The sequence below is a fragment of the Lathamus discolor genome, chromosome 1 (genome assembly GCF_037157495.1).
Source record: "Lathamus discolor isolate bLatDis1 chromosome 1, bLatDis1.hap1, whole genome shotgun sequence".
Classification (NCBI taxonomy): Eukaryota; Metazoa; Chordata; class Aves; order Psittaciformes; family Psittacidae; genus Lathamus; species Lathamus discolor.
In genome coordinates, this window is record NC_088884.1 from 155900695 (window position 1) to 155922605 (window position 21911).

Below are 21911 nucleotides of genomic sequence, written 5' to 3' on the forward strand. Positions count from 1 at the left end.
GTTCTGTGAATACCTGCTAGAAAACCAACATGTTTTGCCTAGAGCACCATGAGCTTCTAATAGGTTAATCAACAGCACACACTAGTATTCAGTGCCAAACACTCGGAATGCACAAGTTAGCAGTTTAAAAGTTAAAATGCAGGCAGGACTTAGAGGAAGAAGAGAAAAAGCCATTATGTACAATGCAAGCTGCCCCCTGAACTCTGGTTTAACCTGAGTCTGTGAAGCACCACCTACAATTTGCTCTTTTGGGATCTCATTTTACTTTTCAGGAATTAACTGAAAGCCTTGCTGATGTTTTCTCCCTATGATCCAAGGACAAGATGCCTGTGCCAGGGGAATTTAGACTGCACTTGAAGAAACATTTCTTTACCAAGAGGGTGGTCAAACCCTAGAGGAGGCTCTCTAGAGAGGTGGTTGATGCCGCAAGCCTGTCAGTTTAGGAGGCATTAGGACAATGCCCTTAACAACGTGCTGTAACTTTTGGTCAGCCCTGTCATGGTCAGGCAGTTGGACTAGGTCACTGCTACTGGTCCCTTCCAACTGAAATAGTCTTCTCTATTCACTAGCTGGCCCAATTGTTAGAGAGCAGGCACCACGTTATACTGCCAGTCAGTTTCATGGTCTCTTTTTTAAAATAACTTTAAAAGAAAGTTTTAAACAAAGTTTAAAAAAAAGGGATTTTAAATTCTTAAAATGAAACAGGAAGCTACAGGCATTTGCCAGTTGGCCTAAGCCTTGGATAAATGTAAGCGGGTTTATAACTCATTAATCCAGGACTGCTATCCTTCCCAGTCTGTCAAATTACCATCAGCTTTCCTAAACAGATTAGCATTATGCTGGAATCAAACACACATCTGTTTACCCAGCTCACTAAGGGCAGTATTTTACCAGAACTGGGTGGATTCCCAAATTCCACATTTGATGAAGACAGCATGCAGTATGCAAACATCTTAGTTCTACTTGATGGATTTCAGTAATGGAACTAGGAAGGTTTAAGAACGCATCTTGCTGCAGAACCTATTTACAGTTTAAGAACTCAGCAGTACCTCAAAATCTAAGGTCTCTGAATTTCTAGAATACTCATGCCTAGATCCATGTTCCTGATTTCTATATACCGTGACATAAGAGTTCGAAAAGTAACATTAATACTGGTGAGTGTTTACAATTCACATTATTTATGAAGAATAAAGGTTTATGTTTTTTTCCAACACAAACATGTGGACAAACATACAAACTAGGCCATAACTGAGTTAACACAGAACAGTTTGCTGACTTCAGCTACGCTTAAATAGAGGAAAATACGAGGTGAAAAGGTTGAGAAGCAGCTCTATACAGAGACCACTGTCATTCAGCAGAACTTCTGCCAACCAAAGGCATCATGCGCGTGAACTTCCAGTTACTCTCTAAAATGAGCTTTGTATGTTTGTCCTGGAAAACTTACACAACTACAGGAGTTTGTGGAGCACGATTCTCAAATTGAAAGAGTCTTCAGGTTTTAGAACTTTACTTGTAACACCACAGGTCTCTGTGCTGTAGTAGTTGGACTTTTGTAACGACAACAAACGCACTGAGTTTCGGATATAACAGGACATACAAATGGAGGGGGCCAAACATAATTATTATTTCAAAGTATAATCTGAGGCAGCCCTGCAGAGCCAGCTGAAACAGATGTCGAAGTTGCTGCCACCATGTTCTTGCTGTTATTCCTTTGTTGGAATTCGGATTTCTCTACAGCTGACACATATAACATTGGAGTTGTTCCATATCCACTCTGTGCAGAAGTCTGCTGGTAAGTTTCAAGTCAATGCCAGTGGTAACACTTTTGCACTGGAATAGATAAGGAACTTTCTTCCATGTCACTACCAGGTCCATACCAGGTTGTATAGGCAGCAGCAAACTGGGGCAGAAACTCCCAGACCTGTTTCAGGTGTATCTGAAAGACAACTTCAGACTATTCCTTTTTAAGCTGAGGAACTGGACACACAGATATGGAAACACATAATGTCACTTCCAGTCTCTCGAAGGGGGAGTGCACTTTCACATAAGATCTGTTACTACCTAGAATTTCATGAAACCAACAACTCAAGACATCAGTGTCTCAACTGAAAGAGCCTGCTTAAGAAAAGAAAAGCAAAACCAACAACCCCTTAGTAAACAAAGATGCAGGAGTGAAGCAAAGCACGTAAGCAGGTCAGAGTATGGAATGATACTTACTATGGTAACAGGTACTCTTTAGCATATCCATCTCCTGTTTGTAACGCAGCCACAAGAAGAAAAAAGCACAAGTAGAGAATCTATGCATTCATCACAGCCATTGTGTTAAGTTAAAAGAATGGTTGCAACCATTCTTATCGAAAACAGGATGAGATGAGGTATTGAATGGAAGACTAACAGACAAGTGATATGTCCAATGCACGAGGTAAAGGAAACAAGACAAAAATTAGATTACACCTCTTCAAGATTGTTATTTTATCCTTTTTTTGAGGAAACTGTAGACTTTACCAGCCCTGCTCTCATTTTAGTTAAAACTACTACATAAGGTGAGCAAATGATGATATTTAGAGTCAAATTGAGTTGGAAAAATATTTACTGAGGTGTAATCCAAGTACAATAATGTTTAAGAAATGTGCAATCAGCAAAGGTGATTTACCAAAGCATCCAGATTTGTGTCTGGTTCACATCAGACACGATTCATTTTCTAAGAGCCACCATTTCTCACAGAAAATGTACAAAAGGGTAAATCAGTTGAGAAACACCAAGAGATGACAAGGCAATTCCGAAGAGATGAAAATTTGTCTTTATATTAATGCACACTTCTTTATTATTGTAAACAGAACTCCCAGTACACTCACAGTTCAGTGGAGTATATTTTAGGTAGTATAAAAATAAAGTACAAGACAGAATTTACCTTTATTAGCTACTAGTTCATATATTTTCATGCGTCAGTCACTAGTGATGCAGTTACTGGGTTTCCCTGGCCCCCACATGAGCAGAACATACCTTCCTCTATTTTAATCGGCGTGCTGGGAGGAGTGCGAGCTGAAGTGGGATCAGGGGGACTTCTCTCTTTCTGTGGCCTGCCATCTTCTGAAGGTTCTGCAGATGCAGAAAGGCAGAGGAAACCTTTCACATGTGAGAAAACAAAAGTCTCCTTGTGCTCCATGTGCACAAGATTTGAATACATTTTCCTGAATCAAAATCCTGCCAGGATATGAAATAATACCAAAGCAAGCAAAAGGCAAATAAGTGATAGTTTTATATTAACAGAACTGTTCAAGTCACAGCTGTGCTCTGTGGTGGTTTTTGTTTTTCCAAAAGGGCATGAACAATGTAATAGTTTATGAATTGGTTTATCATGCTGTTCTAAAGAAAACTGGGGAGGAAAAGCCACAAGGAAGAGATAAACAAACGGGGGGTGGGAGGGGAAAATGCTTTCAAACCTATGCGAGAGAGTGCTCTTTTGCTTACTTTGTATTGCTGAGACTCTGAGTAAACAAATTTGCATCCCCAAAAAAGAGAAGATTGCATGGATAATCAGAGAAACATGCAGTAATTAAGTGATTCAAAACAGATTTCACAGTGGTTTTACGTGTCTGTAATTAGTAAGGAAGGTCCCCCTTACTTCCAGGTTTAAACATTAACAGAGTACACCATGTATCAGGAACGGTATTAAAACATTTTTCTGTACAGTTCACCTACACAATTAAAAGTGAAATCAGCCCCAGAGATGAGAGTCAACTGATAGAATCTCCAAATGGTTTAGCTAAAGCGGTTGTTCCTTAGATTGCAAGCACAACTCTACCATATTAATAATACCTGAGGCCTCAGCCAAAAGGACAGGATTGGACCTTAATGCTTTGATCACTGCAGTATGAAATTCCTTATGGGAGGACTTCTGCCCATCTGGCTCTTCTCGGTTAAGATGTGTGATGACTTGCTGCGTGGTCTGACAAGAAACCCATGCAGCAGCAAACTGAGTGTTATCTAAAGATTTAGACAGTGATGATACGTCACAATCCGGTAAAGTCTTTGTATCTGGTTTGTTGAAAGGCTCCTGATCTGCCTTTCAAACACAGAGATTCTTTGATCTGATCTATTTTGCTCACTGATGGTTTGATTTCTAAGCAATGTGCTCTGCTCCCCAGGTACGGTCTGTCTCAGTGGCACAGTCTCTCCATATTTTGGTATCTTATCTAAGAAGGATGTACCAATGTTACTGAGAGAACAAATACTATGCCAGCTACACAGGCATAACAGCAGAATATCCCACCCCACACAATCCAATACTGGATTAACTGAACATATACAATCTACAATGGCTCCTACATCATCTTATCAAAAGGCAGAAGCCAGGAGGACACACTGCAAGAGAAAAGACACTTCTGGTTCCTGCATTGCTCAAATTCAAAACCTAACAACAGATGAGCATCTAAGTATCATCCTTTAACATTATAGAGAAGTAAAGCAGGAGAACCACTTCAGGTGCAACGACCATCTCCATAAGTCTACAATAATTTACAAAGTCTGTTTTGGGGGACATGTGCCATTTCCAAGTAGCCATCAAACATGGTTCTGTACCTTCCCCTTTCAACAGATTTCTCAAATCCACAATTTTCAAGGAGGTAGAAAACTCCAGTTTTGCTGCTGAAAAGCAACACTACTCTCTCACACTAGACTATATCTAGTACCAAGAGAAACAAAGTGAACAGTCTGCAATGCTTTGCAGTACCTAAAAAGCTTTTCTGACTGCATTACCTGGCCATCCTAAACACCCAGTTTGTCTACTGGGATAATTTTAAAGAGAAGATTGAAGCACTTTATAGAGTACTCCATTAACACTCAGATGGCACATTCTATCTCCAACGTGCCTTTACATTTTTAAGTCACACTGGGAAAACTGAAACACACCGAAGCTGAATACTTAATCCATGGTCTTTGCAGGTAACCCACCTTCCAATTAGTCATAAACTCAGTCTACAGCAGAAAAAACACACTCAGAGAAACCAACCTTCTGGTCCCTTCTGCTTTCTTTCTACTTCTTTGCGATACTCTTCCAGTTCTCGATCAGTGAGTTTATTGAAGGGATTTGGTCCTGTTGTGCTCACTATGACTTTGGGTTGATATTCCTTCTCAATTATTGCCTTTGATGCAGTCACCAGCTCTCCCTGACAAAAGACAATTAAGATACATCTGCAATTGAGCAGTAACTTGCAGAACCCTGAGAAGTACAAGAGGCTACAAAACAACCAAAACCGAAACAAGAAGATAAACTAAAAAATGCTACATTCATTTCCTTTTAAATAAAAATAAAAAAATCAAAACTACTACAGATTTTATAGCAAATACAGTAATTGACAGCAGGTTAATATAAAGGAGAAAACAGGTCTTGTTAATTACTCTTACAGACACATCAGTGTTTCCACCAGGCAATATTCACCATTAAGCAGTAAATCGAACAGCAGTCCCAACAGTCTAGCTGAATTATGTCTCAAGTCACAGAAGTAGGACTTTTTTCCCCCACAAAACAAATGGGACACCAGGCCCAAGTGCCTGGTGGTGTGGGCACAGAATAGCTGTAGAAGTTCACAGGAGTCAGCTCACAGGTATTTTTGTGGCTGGTTTGGGATTTTTGTTTGTTTCAGGAGGGCTTTTTTGTTTGGTTGGTTTTTTTTAATACGGGAAAAGCCATTTCTAATAGCTACTGCGCAACATCTAACAGACGTTATAGTAAAAAGCCATCTTGTATGTGTTCTGCATACACCAGGATTAATAGTTTATTACAAGCAATTTTTAAACAAAGGTTAACTGCCATCTTACACAAGTTACTTACATCTGTAACATTTGTCATCCAAGCCAGATACAAAGTTATACAAACATTAGCAATTCTAAGCACAGTAAGTTGCAATGGACCAAAGCAGCTGCATCAGAGATTTTCTAGTTTTAGCTCTCTAAGACTTAAGCCATTGGTTTTTCCTTGTCTCAGATACAGAAGATGTTTGCCTGGATTACTGCTGTAACTTTCAAGTGACTTTCAAATGTTTAAGCATTTGGATTTTTCATTGGATATACAGAACTCTAATGACACTAGTTTGGAAATGACTGATGTGTGATCTGTGCCTCACGTCATTGTGACACCTGAGTTGCCTTCATTGTTGAAAAGAGGTATCTGAATTCCACTACCAAGTAAGTATGGGGAATTGATTAGCCCACATCACCTACGTACTCAAAGGTTATTTGTATCAACATTGAAAAGAAAGCATTAGAAAGTTCAAAACAACACCTGAACAAAGAGACAAACATTCCGTTCCATGACCATACTCAATGGACAAGCATGAGATCGCCACTGTAAAACTGAGGATGAAATTAGAGCACTGTTTCAGATGCCAAGAGCTGCTATGGACAAGTTGTCAGCATCAGCAAGGCGACAGACCTGAATGTCCAGATGGAACAAGGACAAGAGCAGTTAAGATATTTCTGAAAGCTCCTCATGAGACATCTCCAGAAATCTGGTCTAAAGCAATGCAGGAAGGTAAGAACAGCTGGTGATGAGAATCTATGCTGCTCTCCGGGAAGCAAACACCAGCCAGAAGTACTAAAGAACAAACAGCACAACAACAAGCCTCCACTGTAAGATCCTCAAAGGAACTGCAGGAGAGAAGTATCTCTAAACAATTACACATCACCTCTGTTTATCCATTAAATAGGAGCAGCTCATCTCAGATGCAGAATGTCAGTAGAAAGTGAAAAGCCTTTTCTTAACTATTTCCATTAAGCACCAATTTGATAGTAGTGGCTTTTCTTACGGGACAGTGTATTAAAAACAAATCACAAAACCATCATAGAATAGTTAGGGTTGGAAAGGACCTCAAGATCATCTAGTTCCAACCCCCTGCCATAGGCAGGGACACCTCACACTAAACCATCCCACCCAAGGCTCTGTCCAACCCGGCCTTGAACACTGCCAGGCATGGTGCATTCACAACTTCCTTGGGCAACCCATTCCAGCGCTTCACCACCCTCACAGTAAAGAACTTCCTCCTTACATCCAACCTAAACTTCCCCTGTTTAAGTTTGAACCCATTACCCTTTGTCCTGTCACTACAGTCCCTAATGAAGAGTCCCTCCCCAGCATCCCTATAGGCCCCCTTCAGGTACTGGAAGGCTGCTATGGGGTCTCCACGCAGCCTTCTCTTCTCCAGGCTGAACAGCCCCAACTTTCTCAGCCTATCTTCATACGGGAGGTGCTCCAGTCCCCTGATCATCCTCGTGGCCCTCCTCTGCACTTGTTCCAACAGTTCCATGTCCTTTTTATGTTGAGGACACCAGAACCTTCACACTAATCCTAATTATTCTGTAGAAAATGTAAACATCCCCAAAACTACAGGTCCCAGCTTTTAAAGACAGCACACAACTGGTGCCCACAGCAACTCTATTTCCCTCTTTATCTCTGCCCACCCTTCAAACTACAAGTGTAGTTTTAACTGAAATACAGCAGTAAGTAGGAGGGGCTTGTGAAGCACCAAATTCAGGTGGAGTTTTTAAACTTTTCTAGGGTTATGAAGGCCAACAGAGGAAAGAGACACAGTGCACACTGGTACCCCTGGAATGCTTAAGAAACTAACTGGTCTACTGGGTAGAACAATTCTCACTTGAAACAAGATTTCACCCAATACTATTGATTTAATAACAACAAAGAGCAAGACACAGAGTTTGCAAAAGATGACCAGTGTATTGGCATCACATGTTCTCCTCCTTACAAGTATCTTTGGTAACTACTCAGAATAAAAGCAGCACATCACGCTTATCACATTTACTAAATTAAACAAAACCAACAAAGCAAACCCAAAGACACAGAAAAACCACACTCACAGACAATGCAAACAGTATTTGTACTAGCTGAGTATCTTTGACCCAAGAGAAATACTACTGAAAAAGATCAGAGGCAACAACAGTAAGAGGATTACATTCTACAAAGCAAAAGCACCTGTGTTTTTTGGACCTTACAGGCAAAAAAATTACACAAGAGTTCAGAAAGGCAAACTTTTGATCTGCTAAAAGCTCTTTCCAGATTACGACATTCAATTTTGCTCAGTATCAATAATATGGAAGCAGTTCAAAGGCCACTCTCAAAAAACTTCAGGGGTAGAAGGACTGATTCTATGGGGACAATAAATTCTACAGTAGTATGCTACTAAGATCTGCAACATGATTGCTCTATAACATATACAAATCAAAGAAGTAGAGATGCATGACTTCACAGAATAGACACTGGAGCAGCCTTCCAAGAATTCAAATAAAAATGTATAACACAAAATGAATGGACAGAAGGAAATCAGTATAAAGGACTACAGAGACAGGACATATTTTAGATTATTAAATGTGACATTAAAATAGACAGGACTCTGCAGAGCTATCAACCTGTCCATGCCTCTCAGATTCCTATGAACCTTCAGAAAAATTGAGCAAGAAAACCAGTCTGAAGATGCTTCCAGTATTACAGAGCCTGCAGAGGGAATAAATTCCCATACAAAAGACTGACACTCTGTTTCAACACACGATGACATGCAAAACACTAATGTTCTAGTGATTTCAACTAGATTATGCTGACAGTAGCTTTATTTTGATGATGATTCTAGTACTATTTTGCTGACTATCTGAAGTTTGATTGCATGTGTAAGCACCTGAATATCAACAGTATTTTCTCCACTGAGAAAAATAATGGATAGATAACATTCACAAACAGAACGTATTTTCACTCCTGAGAGAGTCACTTATAGCTAATGATATACAATAGAGTTTCATACTAAACTTGGACCTCACATATCCTACAGGGAACTTCAGATTATCACATCATTTTGTAACTTCTCCACCAAGTCTTGTTTTCAGAGGAAAAATTCACAACTGCTATGAGCTGACTATCACTTAACACGCAAGCATTTTATCTTGTTCTCAGGTATAGATGAGCAGAACTGTCACCTTATACGTGCCAAGTTTTCTTTAAGACCTTAGGTTCATAATAGCCATCTAAAGATAACAAACACTCTTATCACAATCTGGCATTAATCCAGTGCCTTTGTCCAAAAACCCCAAGGTTCTTCATGTAGAAGTTGCCATTAAAACACAGTGCCATCTCTGGGGCAGAACTGAGAGGCTCTTCATGAAGAAGAAAACCACAGAATTTCCATTCCAAAGGAAGAGACATGAAACGAGTGAGTCCCCTTTTACTTTAAATTCTTGAAAATTCACTTGATTTTTTGTCTTTTAATCAGATTGCAGAATGGTCGTTAGTAACAATAACCAACATCCCCTCTCATTCAGCCAAGACTGCAGCAGAAGCTTGGTTAACCAAGTCTGTAACACAAATAAAATCACATGGTGCACAAGGAGCTTGTGTTGCAACATGACCAGAACTTGTCAGAACATGGACAAAGCAAGTGACAAGGCAAAATGGAATATTTACTACTGCAGCCATAGGCACAGGAGACTCAAAGCATTACATGCATACTTTACACAAACAGAATTGTTTTCAGCCCAAATAGTGTGCATTATGTTAACTGAAAACAATATATTTTAAGCATTACTGCAATCAGATGGAACTTTTTACTTTAACTGTAATTAAGTATCAAAGCATTTGTCAGCTGAGAACTTGTAATTATCTGGTACCTGAAAGCCCTTAAGTCCTTGATGTACAGGTCTCCTCAAAGTTTCATTCAAAGTCTCATGAGGTTTATGTGGGTATCCTGAGATTGCTTATACTCCTTATGTTCCACAACACACAACTGACTTTTGGCATAATCCTTCTAAGACGTTTCTCTGGTGGGTTCTTTTGTTGTTGTTTGGTTTGTTGGGTTGCTTTGTTTGTGGTGGGGGGGTGGGGAGGTTCTGATATCTGGTTGGTTCTGATATCTGAATTATTCTGATAACGAGATGTTAGGCATGACCTAAACCAAGATTTAAAAATCTTTGAGATAAAATACTGGAGCAGAAGAGACAGCGATGCTTATTTGCACACTGTGCCTTCGTGTTAGATCACCTCTATCAAAACCTGGGAGCGAAAGACAGCTAAGGACACTTTGTTTCCAATGTGCAAATTGTTCCTGTTTAGTTGCATCAAAGGACTGCCCACCCCAATCATATACACCACTCTTGAATTCATTCTGTATCTAAAGCATATTTCATAAGCACAAGCATGATTACATGTCTGAAAGCCAATCCGTTCTGTAAGTGCAGGGCATTCCTCAGCAATACTGTAGATAACAGCAGGAAGTTTTAAGGAAGCAAGATGTCTAGCAATGCAGGATCAAATTTGACAACGTTTGTCAGTATGGCACACTGAACATGTGGTATCTTTGGAATGACACTGATGTAATCAGGCTGAGATTAACTCAAAATTGATCTCAGATTAGAGTAATTCAACACTAACAGCACAAGCAAAGAAACCCACTATATGTAAAACCTAATCAGCACCTTAACATTGTTTCCTTACCAGCTTCTACAGAGAAAGAAAAAGATCAAAATCCTTAAAAGATACTTTAACAGGGTAAAGTACCTGCTGGTATAGTTGTATATACAGAATCTGGAGATTCATCTACTATTTTTGTTTCTTTTCTAGCCAAATCATTAACTAATAGGGGAAAGGTCAGGGTAAGGAAGAGGTAAAATGAAGGGTGAACAACAGTATTTAGAGCAGTATGACAGGGCAGTACCTTTCTAACAGACAGAGATTTAGCGGGACTAAAGGCCTGCTCTGTGAGATCGAGCCCTTCAATAGATTCCGTACAGTCTGAGAGGGGAGCATCCTGCAACAGTAAATTGAGTAAACAGAGCAAACCGAGCCCAGGCTTTAAAACATCAACCAAAACCATTATGATGCTTGCTAAAAGCATGCAAAGAAACAGTAACTGGCAGATGAAATTGCAAGTGACAATGGATTGACATGCACACAATATGACACCCAACATGAATAATGCTATGGGCATGATAAGACTTGCCAAACTTTTTAAAGTATATCAGAAAATACTTATCTGAAGCAGTTAAAGCGTTCAGATATAGAGAGCTTTAAAGTCATTCAGCCATACGGTATAACTGTATAGCTCTATTTCTTACTTTACTTTGAGCTACAATTCGTATTTTGTATATCCAGATATATTAAGTTTTATTGATGTATAATACCTTTTTTCCAAGCTGCTTTTCAAATAAAATATTATGAAGCATGATAAAACATACTTAACACACAACACTACTGCCGCATAGTGCGCCTGCTGTGCCCAGTATTTTTAGTACTTTGAGATACATAAACTCAGAAAACAAACAAACAGAAAGTTGTCACAAAGCCCAACAAGTCTGAACAAGAATCTAATCCATAGAAATAAGCTTTCTGGATTTCATGCATTACATTCAGCAAAAAAAGAAAACCCCAAGAAGCATCCTCCACAGGCATGCTTGGGCTACATGGCTGAAGCCTCTTAAATTTCTCACCCTGAGCACTCTCGCAAAGACAATGGTGTTACCTCTAAGACTTACCTTAAAAACAGAAACTCTCTGCCAATTAAAGAATAATTTCATAGTGATATATTAGGTGAAAGCAGAGGACATCGTGGATTAACTTTAAGCTAATAGTTTTAGGCATTTTATACTCTCACCTGTACAAGACTTCTGTCCACAACTACCCCAGAAAGAACCTGGGACTGAGGGCCTGCAGTTTTAATATCTTGTAAGTTTTGCTCTCGGATCTGTAAAGGAAAACAGCAGAATACAGTCAGTGAACAACACAGAAAAGTTAACCACATCTCTGTATTTGAAAAAGGGGGTGGGTGGACCTGGCAAGAGGCTGCAACTAGTGTTGACTGCTATGGCCCTATCCAGCAAACAAAGCTGTGCATATAAGAACTTGATGGCATGTGCTTCAGTTCCTAGTCTCTCCTCACATTCATCAGAATTTAGCCTTTAAGTACCACAGCAGGTATTGCCCTTTGCTTTTTAGCACTGTCTCACAATAAAACTCTACAGATCAGGTAACAGTTTATGAAGAAAAGCGAGGGGAGAAGCACAGAGGTCACATTTATACAAGTTTATTGTACCTGACCAGTCATTTACAGGTTTCTGTCACTAGCCACTAGTCATGGATACTGCACCAGAATATCATCTTCCTGCAGAACTTACAGCGCACAACATTCAACTTTTGCATCTAGTCAAGACCATAGTCATAAAAGGTCATATAAATACTTTTCTATGCATAAACTGAAACTCTGGAGTAATCAAACACATCCCTTTTGTTGTACTCTGAATACCTTCCAGTTCTTTCCATACAGAAAATGGGAACAGAAACTAGATCTTTAAATCTAGGTATTATCTATTGAAATTAGACATCCTACAGTGATAAAGAATTCATAACAGCTGACTCAAAATCGATTTGTAAAATATTCTGGTTCTCAGATAAATGAAGAAAAGCAAGCAACTGGAAAGATCTCTACCTCACAACTAAAAAGGACATTCAATTAATACAAAAATACATGCATACAAGTATGAAAACACAAGGTATTAATACTTGGCATTTCAGAAAGTATGAAGATCCTGCATTATCTGTACTTGTTTCTAGTTTACTACTCCTTTTGTCATCATGAAAGTAAAAAGTTTTAATAAAACCTTTATTTTTTATATAAAAAGTAAAAGGTTTTAATAAAACAGTTTGTGTTTCCAACACCAAGAAGCTGCTGCTTGAAAATTTCACTTGATTTCTCATTTCAATTATTATTTTACAGTGCCAAAACAGGAAAAGCAAAAGCTCTGTCAACCTTATAGAAAATATTTTAGAACAAATCAGTATTCCTGTTGGTACCCTTGTACAGACTTCCCTGTGACATAATTCTAACTCCCATGTTCCATATGGCCATCAGTTAGAAGCAGGAAAACGATCCAGAACAAGTTAAGTATTAACAAGATGCCAGTGCATATTTTATACTTAAAAAGAAATAAAGTTTAAAACACCCAACGGATCCAATGCTTTCTTGTTGGTAGGCTGGTGACAAGAAGACCTGAAATTCAAAGACTGGAAAATTAACTGCTAGCTGATTTCAAGAAGATTAACATGCAGTTCCAAAGGCCCCAAAATTTCTGCAACAATATTACAATGTAACCAAATATAATATGGAGAAATATCCATAGACTTCTTTGTCAAGGCCACAATTTCAACTGGTGAAATCAAAACAGTAAAACAGGTCACTAATGTTAACTATGATGTCAGATAACAGGCTGCTTCAGAGGTATCCAGCAAACGGTCTGGCGGTAACAAAACATAAGACGGTGGAAGTCTTCATGAAGGGGACAGCAATATCATCTTTTTCCAAGTTGATTTCAGAACATTTAGGAATTATTTCCTTATAAAGAGGCAGGACAACATCAGAGCTGTTTTACTGCACCCCAAAATTTCACTAAAGCAAAGTGAGTTAGTTCATTACAAGTACACAGCTTAATTTTAGTGATGACAGAAAAAAAAAAGTTATTTCACTATTACAAACCTTGTTCCTCATTTCTTGGACCTCCTTTGGATTGGTGTTCAATGGAACAAACAGGTTGGGGACAGTAGAGGTGGCAGTTCTATGTCCATCCTCTTTAGTCCACTGTAACATCAAGAACAGTTGAACAGTCAGAATTGCTGTAATGGCTACAGACACTCAGAGCAGCAAATTCACAGAACAGTTGATCATGCATTATACATAGCAGAGAACTGAACCAATGACTGAATTCTTCTATTCACTCCCAAAACTGCTTCTTCAATGGTATAAACTGGGCCTTCAGATACATTTCTGATTATCAGAATTATTCTACTAAGTCAAGCCAGTAACAAAAACTAGAGGCAGTTAACTTGGAAATAACTTCCACCCAAAATGATCCAATTATTACAGCCATGTGCAATTCAGAGGTGATGGAGACTGAAAGGTTTTTGAGCTGTTTTTCTGTGCACTTGACCACACTGAGAAGTGCAGGGTTCTGTGTTTCTGAAAACTGTCTACTTCTCACTTTACAAAGAGACATATCAATACAGGAGCAGGAAAACTCCAATATAATTACTTATAATTTTTAAGGACATTTTTATCAGGAATTTCACAATGAGTTTATATTTGTTTGAAAAAGGACATGACTTCTTGCCCAAAGAGAAGTTCAGCAAGATCTAAGACACAATTTCTACAACCCTGTTACTGCCATTTTCATTTTCTGCACTGGGTGTTTTCACAAAATAGCACAAGAGAGACCGAGAGATCATTGATTCAATCCTCTGATACCCAACAAACATCAAAGCGAACTTAAAGCATAAGATGACAGAAGTATGAAAAGCAATGTGATGTCACTAACCAGGTTTTAGTGAATGATTCTGTACTGTGAAGCAAGAGTGGGCATCACCAAAGTTTTGCATTAAAACAAGCTACTTCAGCAAAAATGTTCTGTTTCCAGCATTAGTTTCTGCACAAATAAATAGCTGTATCAGCACAGCAACCTAAAGGAACAGTTTGGTGATGTCGAATATTTTATAACTCATAGCTCAAAGGGTTACAAAAATATCCCAAACACAAACTTTAAGCGCTTCATGGGTTCTTCAGAGAAGGTTGCTTTATTTGATCAGTGCATTTAGTATGGAGCTCTGTTTAATTCAATGCACAGCTAACTCATTACCTGGATATGTTCATCATATGCAGTGTCCTAATTTCCCATTACCATTGCATAGAAAATGCACCGAACAGTAAAGCAAACCTGTTTATAGAGCAAATGCTATGCGGTTTTTCCTGAGTAACTTCAAGAAACAATAAGATAGCCAGAAACTGTCAAACTTCAAAAAGCAACAGAATTTTAAAATGTTTTGCAACTGTAAAGTAAAAAATGGAATGAACATGGAGCTGTGAAATACTCACTGATGATTATCTTCTCAGATAAAAACTACTCCAGCTTTTTATTAAAGATAGTTTTTAGTCAAAACAGATAGAGAAACAACCTCAACATCAACAAGCTACTTTTTCTTCAGGTTAATAACAAGCATTAAAAAGTTTAAATACACAAACCTGTTACACTGTATGAAATTTCCTATTGCTTCAGTATATCATTAAACAAGACTAGTTTCTGAGCAGGAATTTTGCTTCAATCTTTGACTGATAATTTCAAATATAAAATGCTACCTACTTAGTGAGCCATGGTTGAAAAGCACAAACTGCTCCAAACATACGCATAGCTTTAAGCTTCAAGGCAAAACTATAGTTGAGTTTAGTAAAATGTCAATCGTACAAACAATATATGTATATATTAATTTCTTAAACCAAAATGAACACCATAAAAATACCACAGAGACAGAGATCCTCTGTTTTCTTAGGATTTTCTACATGTCAACACTATATATTTTAGCACACACATTGCCTGAGTAATCATTCCGTAGAAGTATTCAAAATATAAAGAACTGAGTGTATTCTGAGTTTGTAGGAGTAAATAAGAGGTGTTCTGGGAAAAAAAATATTTCTCTTTTCAAGAGTACTAGTTTTACTTTAAGACTCATCTGTAACCATATCATTACTATACATAGCACCACCGCTGAACTACTATAGTTCAGCTTGAAGTCAGTTGTTACAAAAGCTTGTTATGCGTGCACATACCTGCCTACAGTTTAGATGCTCTGTATACGCCCAAGAAAATATCATAACCACAGTTATACACGAACAGCTACTGATGTCCATTTGAAAACATTTGATACTTTTGCTTGTCAATTAGCATATCCCTCAGTGCAAAATTTAACTGTAAAGCAGCATTGATAAACAAAAAGAAAAGCACCGGTTGCAGAATCTATCGCTTAGTGCCTGCTGATGGCCTGAGCTGCACTTTAGTCATGCCGCACCCAGCTGGTACTTTAGGAAAGACTTTCCATTTATGGCCATCTACTTACATGCAACACTACATGCAGAAGGCAGCTGGTTGGGAACACTCAGAGGCTTTGGGGCAGACAAAAGAATAGTAAACAGGACAGGAAGAGGAGCTGAGTAACTAGGGAAGAAAAACTGCTTAAGCGGAAAAACAACACTGAAATACTTTGACATCAATTCTACTCTCATACATAGAGGGTTGCAAATGGCTCACAAGTTAAGTTGGTATATGCAACAGAGGGCAGACATTTGATTTATTTTATATATACTTGTACAGGAGTACATTGAATAGTTAGTTTCATTTTCGTTTTAACTGAAAAGCTTTCATGCAGACAGAATTAGTAGTTTCCTAACAGTTGTCCTTAGTTGTATCATTTAAATGCAGAACCCATCCAGTCAAAACTGATTCAATGTGGTCACTAGCAGGAAAAACTAGAGGCTCCAAAGTCTTAAGCAGTTTTAAGCATTAACAAGCGAGACTATTTTTACAGCTCAGATCTAATCAAAGCCAAATTAATTGGTTAGTAAAACACATTTAGGGTTTTTATAGAAAGGAGAAAAGAATTAGAGTGATCTTTTTCTTCCCAAAGCCTCTGAGTGCCAGCCACCCCAAGTTGCTCTACATCATCTAACTATGAACAGTAAGGTAGGCACAGACCAAGCAGTTGGTAATACAGCTTGGCACGCAGACACCGGACGAGAGAGACTGCAGCAAGGGTTTCACGTGATCGTGTGTAATGTTCGTCCACACCTTAGTCTTCGACTTGGGACTGCTGCCATTCTGCCCTTCTTCAGAAGTATCATCCCCTCGGCCAGAGTTCAGCCACCTTGTCTTCTCTCGCTGCTGTTTCTGAAAACTGTGTCTGAGGGGGGAGCAAATGCCTGATTCGCCATCACTAGTAAAGGAGTAACCTGTGACACTAGCTGGAATCTCAACATCGCTGTACTTTTTAGACTTCTCTCTTAGAGCAGGGCATCGATATGGATAGCCAGTTCTGTAACCCTGAAGAAACAGAGCAGCAGAATTAGTTTTCTACATCTCCAAGTTTCTCAACAGACAACTGAATTTTCATTCAATTGATACTCTTAATCGTGAAAACCATTCTACAAAAGCCTTGTCTTTACCTCCTGTTCACCAGTTACAGCAGACAAAGCCAGATCGAAGGTGGATGAAGAGGCTACATTAACATCCTTTCCAATCTAATGAACTTCTGAACCACTAATTTAAATGAGTCACCATATTTGGTAGACCCAACTTCAAAAACTTTGCATCAAACTTTTATGAAGAATTTACAGTAGTCCTGAAAAAGCCATTGAGGTCTTTGAGAATCTCATCAAGAGAAATGCTGTGAGGCTGCCTCTTCCCATATTCAGGCAAAAGAATTACCACTTGTGCAATTATCTGTTTGACAGATGAAAAAGAGAGAAACAATACGGTACCTATAACTGCTCATCTAACTACCTTCCCCTTAATGCCTGGGTTTTAAAATGGGGGCCTCATGCATAAAAATTCCAGTTCCCTTCAGGACGAAAGTACATATTCAAATAGGTATTACATAAGTAATTCTTCCCACCCTGCATTTAATTAATTCACTATCCCCAGCAAGTTACTGGAGAATCTAATTTAGTGCTCTATCTCATCAGCACAGAAAGTATAATCATAAATTTAGGCACTGCAGAAGTCTTAAGAATACTTTTCCCAGGACATTTCTGAACTAAAGTTTTGTAAGCTACACTTCAGGGAAGATTTTACTCTAACACTCAAAACAATGAAGACCACTTGTCATAACTACCTCCATGAAAGTGTACATTTTATTGGTTAAATGATCAGTCCTGCCTCTCTTTTTGACAGTTCTTCCTATTGACAATAGCATATGATTAGACAGCAGGAAGGCAAACTGAGTTTGAATTTGGAGTGCATGTACTTTGTGGTAACTCCCTACGTATATACTTCTTCAGAAGCTAGTTTTGGGAGGGGGGAAACACATAGGTGTTTCCTGGTATTTTTCATTGACTTCTCAAGTAATTATTCAAGTCTCCAGAGCTGGATTTAAATCCACTTTTCTTTGTACCATATTCTAGCTACTCATTTATACTTTTTTGGTTTTACTGCAATCAAATGTATTGCTTGTTTCTCACAATTCTAAATCAGTAACACAAAAAAGCACTTGTATGATACAAAATGTAGGGCAGATAAAGACATCTCGTCTGTGCTCAAATATCTAGAATTCAACAGATTGTATACAAAGGAAGGCTTCAAATATGCTACTTTTATGTCCATATTGTCTCCCCTCCCTCATCTTCTCTACATATGTTGTTTTTTTCTTACTTCCTCTGAATTATATTTTGCTTTGCTTTATACTTTCCCTAATAAACTAGCCATGTTTTCCCCCACCTTCTTCCATATTTTGCTCAGCATTTAACATACAAAAAGAACATTTGAGTTTCTCTAAGATTTTTCCACTAGAAAACTATTTTCAACATGGCTCAAAGAAAAACAGTGTGAATAACCTACCTCCCAAAGCACTCTCATTCTTTATAAATAAAGCTAGTTTATTTAAGAAACTTCATCCCTGAGTACGTGGACTACTATTTTCTTTGCAGAGTTTCTGTGCATTAAAGCACTGCTTGAGGCATTATCTTGGCTGCTGCTCTATCTTTTAATTGTCAAAGTGCATCTTGGGCAATTATCTACCACCTAATGTAGTTAACTATCCAATACATTCATTATTTGAAGTCTGTCTTTTAAGCTCTTCTAGTTTCTAGCAGAGTCTTACAAAGTCAAATCATGCTGGACCCTGCACCTGACAAAACATTAACACTGTTTTACACATTTTTGGGAAGAGATGGGAACAGAGGGGAGAACACAGACTAAGGAGTAGCAAGCACCACAATACTCTGATTTGCAAGTGCCAAATCACACAAGGATCCCCTCTGATGTCACTGATAACTACCAGATTATGAATACAAAAGTAAATCTGCTATCTGCACAAAGGACATCTGAAGTATTCTGTGATGCTTTTCACGCTGTCTCCTCTGAGGGCCCTTAATTTTGGGGAAAGTTTATACAGCCTGCAGCCTGTTCTATCTCAACTATAGGCAGCCCATTTTTTACCAATGTCCCTTATTGTTGCTTTTAAAATATTTTATACATTATCTTATGAAACAAACAAAAGTGCCTTACCAGATTATCAAGCATTCGCATAAGAGCTTCAAACTCCTGTTCTCCAATCTGCCATTTTGGATGGGATACAGTACCCTCACCTGCTGGAGACTCAGGGGAACGAGACTTGGCTTTATACTTTCCAGGATCTAGAAGCACTAAATTGTCAGGTCCACCTGCACTGGCCAGGGTACGTACCTTAGAAACAATAAAGTCAGCTTTAGGTTTCTTAGAGGAGAAAAGAACCAAAATTCCTCCCAAGCTGACATCAGAAAAGCCAGAAGAAATATACTTCATTTTTAAGCTAAATAAATTAACACACTTGTATAAAAGTTGTCTTAAGGCTTTGAAAATGTCTTAAGGCATAAACATTTTAACAGGCAGTATATACCAAATCAATGGTTCCAATATAGCATTTGAGAGTTACTGGTTTAATCAGTATTTTGGATGTCCTTCCATAATAAAATTATTTTACAAATCACCATGTTAGTTTAGATCAAGAATTTAATCAGGTAAAGTGTGCAACTATTAATCTATCTGAAGGTGAATATAGCAGACTGTATTATCACAAAAACATACTAAAATTCTTACTTGAATCTCACAGGCAAGCACTAGATTATGAATATAGTAGAAAGCCTCCTCAACAGTCTCTCCAACTGATACTAAGCCATGGTTTCTGAGAATAAGGACCTAGAGAGACATTGCAAAGAAAGAGCAGTAAGGCAAGTACTCCCTTGCTCTTGATTAAAGAACAATCCCTCCTCCCAACATACTTCTCTTTAATTCCAGATGTAAATACTGACCTTGCTTTTAGGCCCCAGATTTTTCTGAATCACCACCTTTTCTTCATCATCCACTAAAATACCATGGTAGTCATGATAAGCTACTTCCCCTAGAGAAAGGGCTTCAGGTGAAATTGGCAAGAGACCACACTTCATTGCAGATACCTGAGAAATATGAAAAGAACTAACTTAATTTCTTGCAACAGAAAAAAAAACATGATAAGAATTCTATTAAAAATATGGGTTTATATATTATATATAGGTGCCTGTACAGCCACATACATAGTGGTCTTATACTCCACCCATAAAGGCTCCATTTTTCACAACTTTTGGATTGGATAGGGAAGTCACATTGATCCTGGATCAGACTCAGTATGGCTGCTTTTGCATGATGACACCAAGATGGAAAGACTCAGGGGAAAAAAAAAAAAATCAGATCAACCCACAAAAAAAACTCAACCAAAATCAACTTCATCCTCCATTCCTTTCACTCCACTTGGCGACTTCCCCTCCCAAAAAAAGAAATTCAGTTAAGAACTTTGACACAAGTAATTCCACAGCATTGAGGGTAAAGTTAAGGAGCATTTTAAGACCATAATTCACAATTTTAACAATCTGATCATTTATCCTTAAAATGGCTGCCCCAGAATGTGACCTTTGAAACACTGTCATCAGATGACTCTCAAAAAATTCCAAAGAGGTAAAACTGACTTGTAGCTAGCTGCTCTACTGAGAGGTATTTTAAAAGCTTCAAATATTTAAGAAAACCTTGATAAATTGTGCTTTACAAAACATGCTAAAGATCTTATGACTCACTGTCAAAGGATATGGTCTTTTGTGGTAAAGGATACATAAATATGAAATACGTATTTTCCAATTACAGCACTTTACTGCCTGACCACTCATTTAACAACCAAATAAGGAGGATCTCATTGATTCAAACAGAATCACATACTTGAAGGCAGACTTAAAGGCTTTGTGCCCTTCAAAAAGGAAACAAATCTATGATTTAGGGGGACCAGTCTATTTTCCAGCTGGGTGGGGTGGGGGGTAAAGAGGACAGACGACAAATTCAGAAGTGTGCTTACCGCTGCCCCTGCTGGTGTATGAATGTGAACGATGCATTTAACGTCAGGTCGAGCTGCGTAAATTGCAGAGTGCAAAGTAAAACCAGCTTGGTTTACTCCCAAGTTAGTGCTTCCACGATCAACTACATCTCCCTGAATGTTGATTTTAACCTGGGAATGAAAAGAGTTAGTTTCATCAACGAATCACGACTGTCAAAATGATTTAATTCAGCATCTACCACTGAAGTGCTAAACCTTTATTTCTTTTAGTATTTTAGTTTAGCAAGTGTCCAAATGTGCATGATAAGGCTGAAGGCAGGTGATCAGGGCTCCAGCTTGAGATCAAGGTGCTTGAAGAGGACATGAGAAATTACTGCATATGACACAAGGAATCACTGCCTGTAGCAGGTAGTAGTCCAAGAAGCGGACAGTTACAGACAGCACTGTGACAAATGGCTGCATTTCAGAGAGTTATGGTGAAGTTTTATGAGAAACTTGCAAACTTTGCAGATATCTGAAGAGGAATAACAGGAGTTTGAACATGACCAGAGAAAATGGAGTTTCAGAGTGGAGAAGGGAAGAACAAGCATATGAGAAATTACAAGAAAGAGGTGATAAAGGGACAGCCATGTAAGCAGACTGCTGGTCAGCACGCTCAACTGGTTAAGCTGTGTGCCTTATCACTCTTCTTATTAAATCCTGCTGCTGTTTTCTGTGTTGAACATGCTCTCTACACTGTAAGTAGTGTGTGTATGTGTGTGTGCACTTCACTATCTTCACGTAATCTTAATTCTCAAGGTACTTACATTTCTTGATAGAGAGATACAAGTAGAACACCTTTAAAACCCCCCCACCAAAACAAAACACAAACCCCCAAACAAAACACACAGAACACTCCCATAGCATGACCCTCTTCTAGAAATCTTGTAGTAGGGCAGGTCTCCATTTCTTCGCTTACAGCTTTTTCAGTTAAGATTTTACAGGTGGAGTTATGTAA

General features: G+C 38.5%; 1 protein-coding gene across 16 annotated transcripts in view; it reads right to left on the bottom strand.

Annotated features, from left to right (window-relative positions):
* Positions 1–21911, bottom strand: part of ADD1 (adducin 1) — a 60800-nt gene that overhangs the window by 3410 nt on the left and 35479 nt on the right. For 4 of the 16 annotated variants that reach the window (XM_065660314.1, XM_065660332.1, XM_065660324.1 and 1 more), the window contains exons 6-16: positions 20936–21085; positions 19869–20012; positions 19657–19755; positions 19087–19263; positions 16561–16905; positions 13521–13622; positions 11646–11735; positions 10710–10802; positions 5012–5168; positions 3820–3987; positions 3004–3099 (exon numbers count right to left, since the gene is read on the bottom strand). In XM_065660314.1, coding sequence (XP_065516386.1) covers positions 3004–3099; positions 3820–3987; positions 5012–5168; positions 10710–10802; positions 11646–11735; positions 13521–13622; positions 16561–16905; positions 19087–19263; positions 19657–19755; positions 19869–20012; positions 20936–21085 — 1621 coding nt within the window. Of the gene's footprint in view, positions 1–2216; positions 2252–3003; positions 3100–3819; positions 3988–5011; positions 5169–10709; positions 10803–11645; positions 11736–13520; positions 13623–16560; positions 16906–19086; positions 19264–19656; positions 19756–19868; positions 20013–20935; positions 21086–21911 lie in introns of those variants that run through there. The other 12 variants (XM_065660401.1, XM_065660363.1, XM_065660436.1 and 9 more) reach the window with 12 other exon arrangements.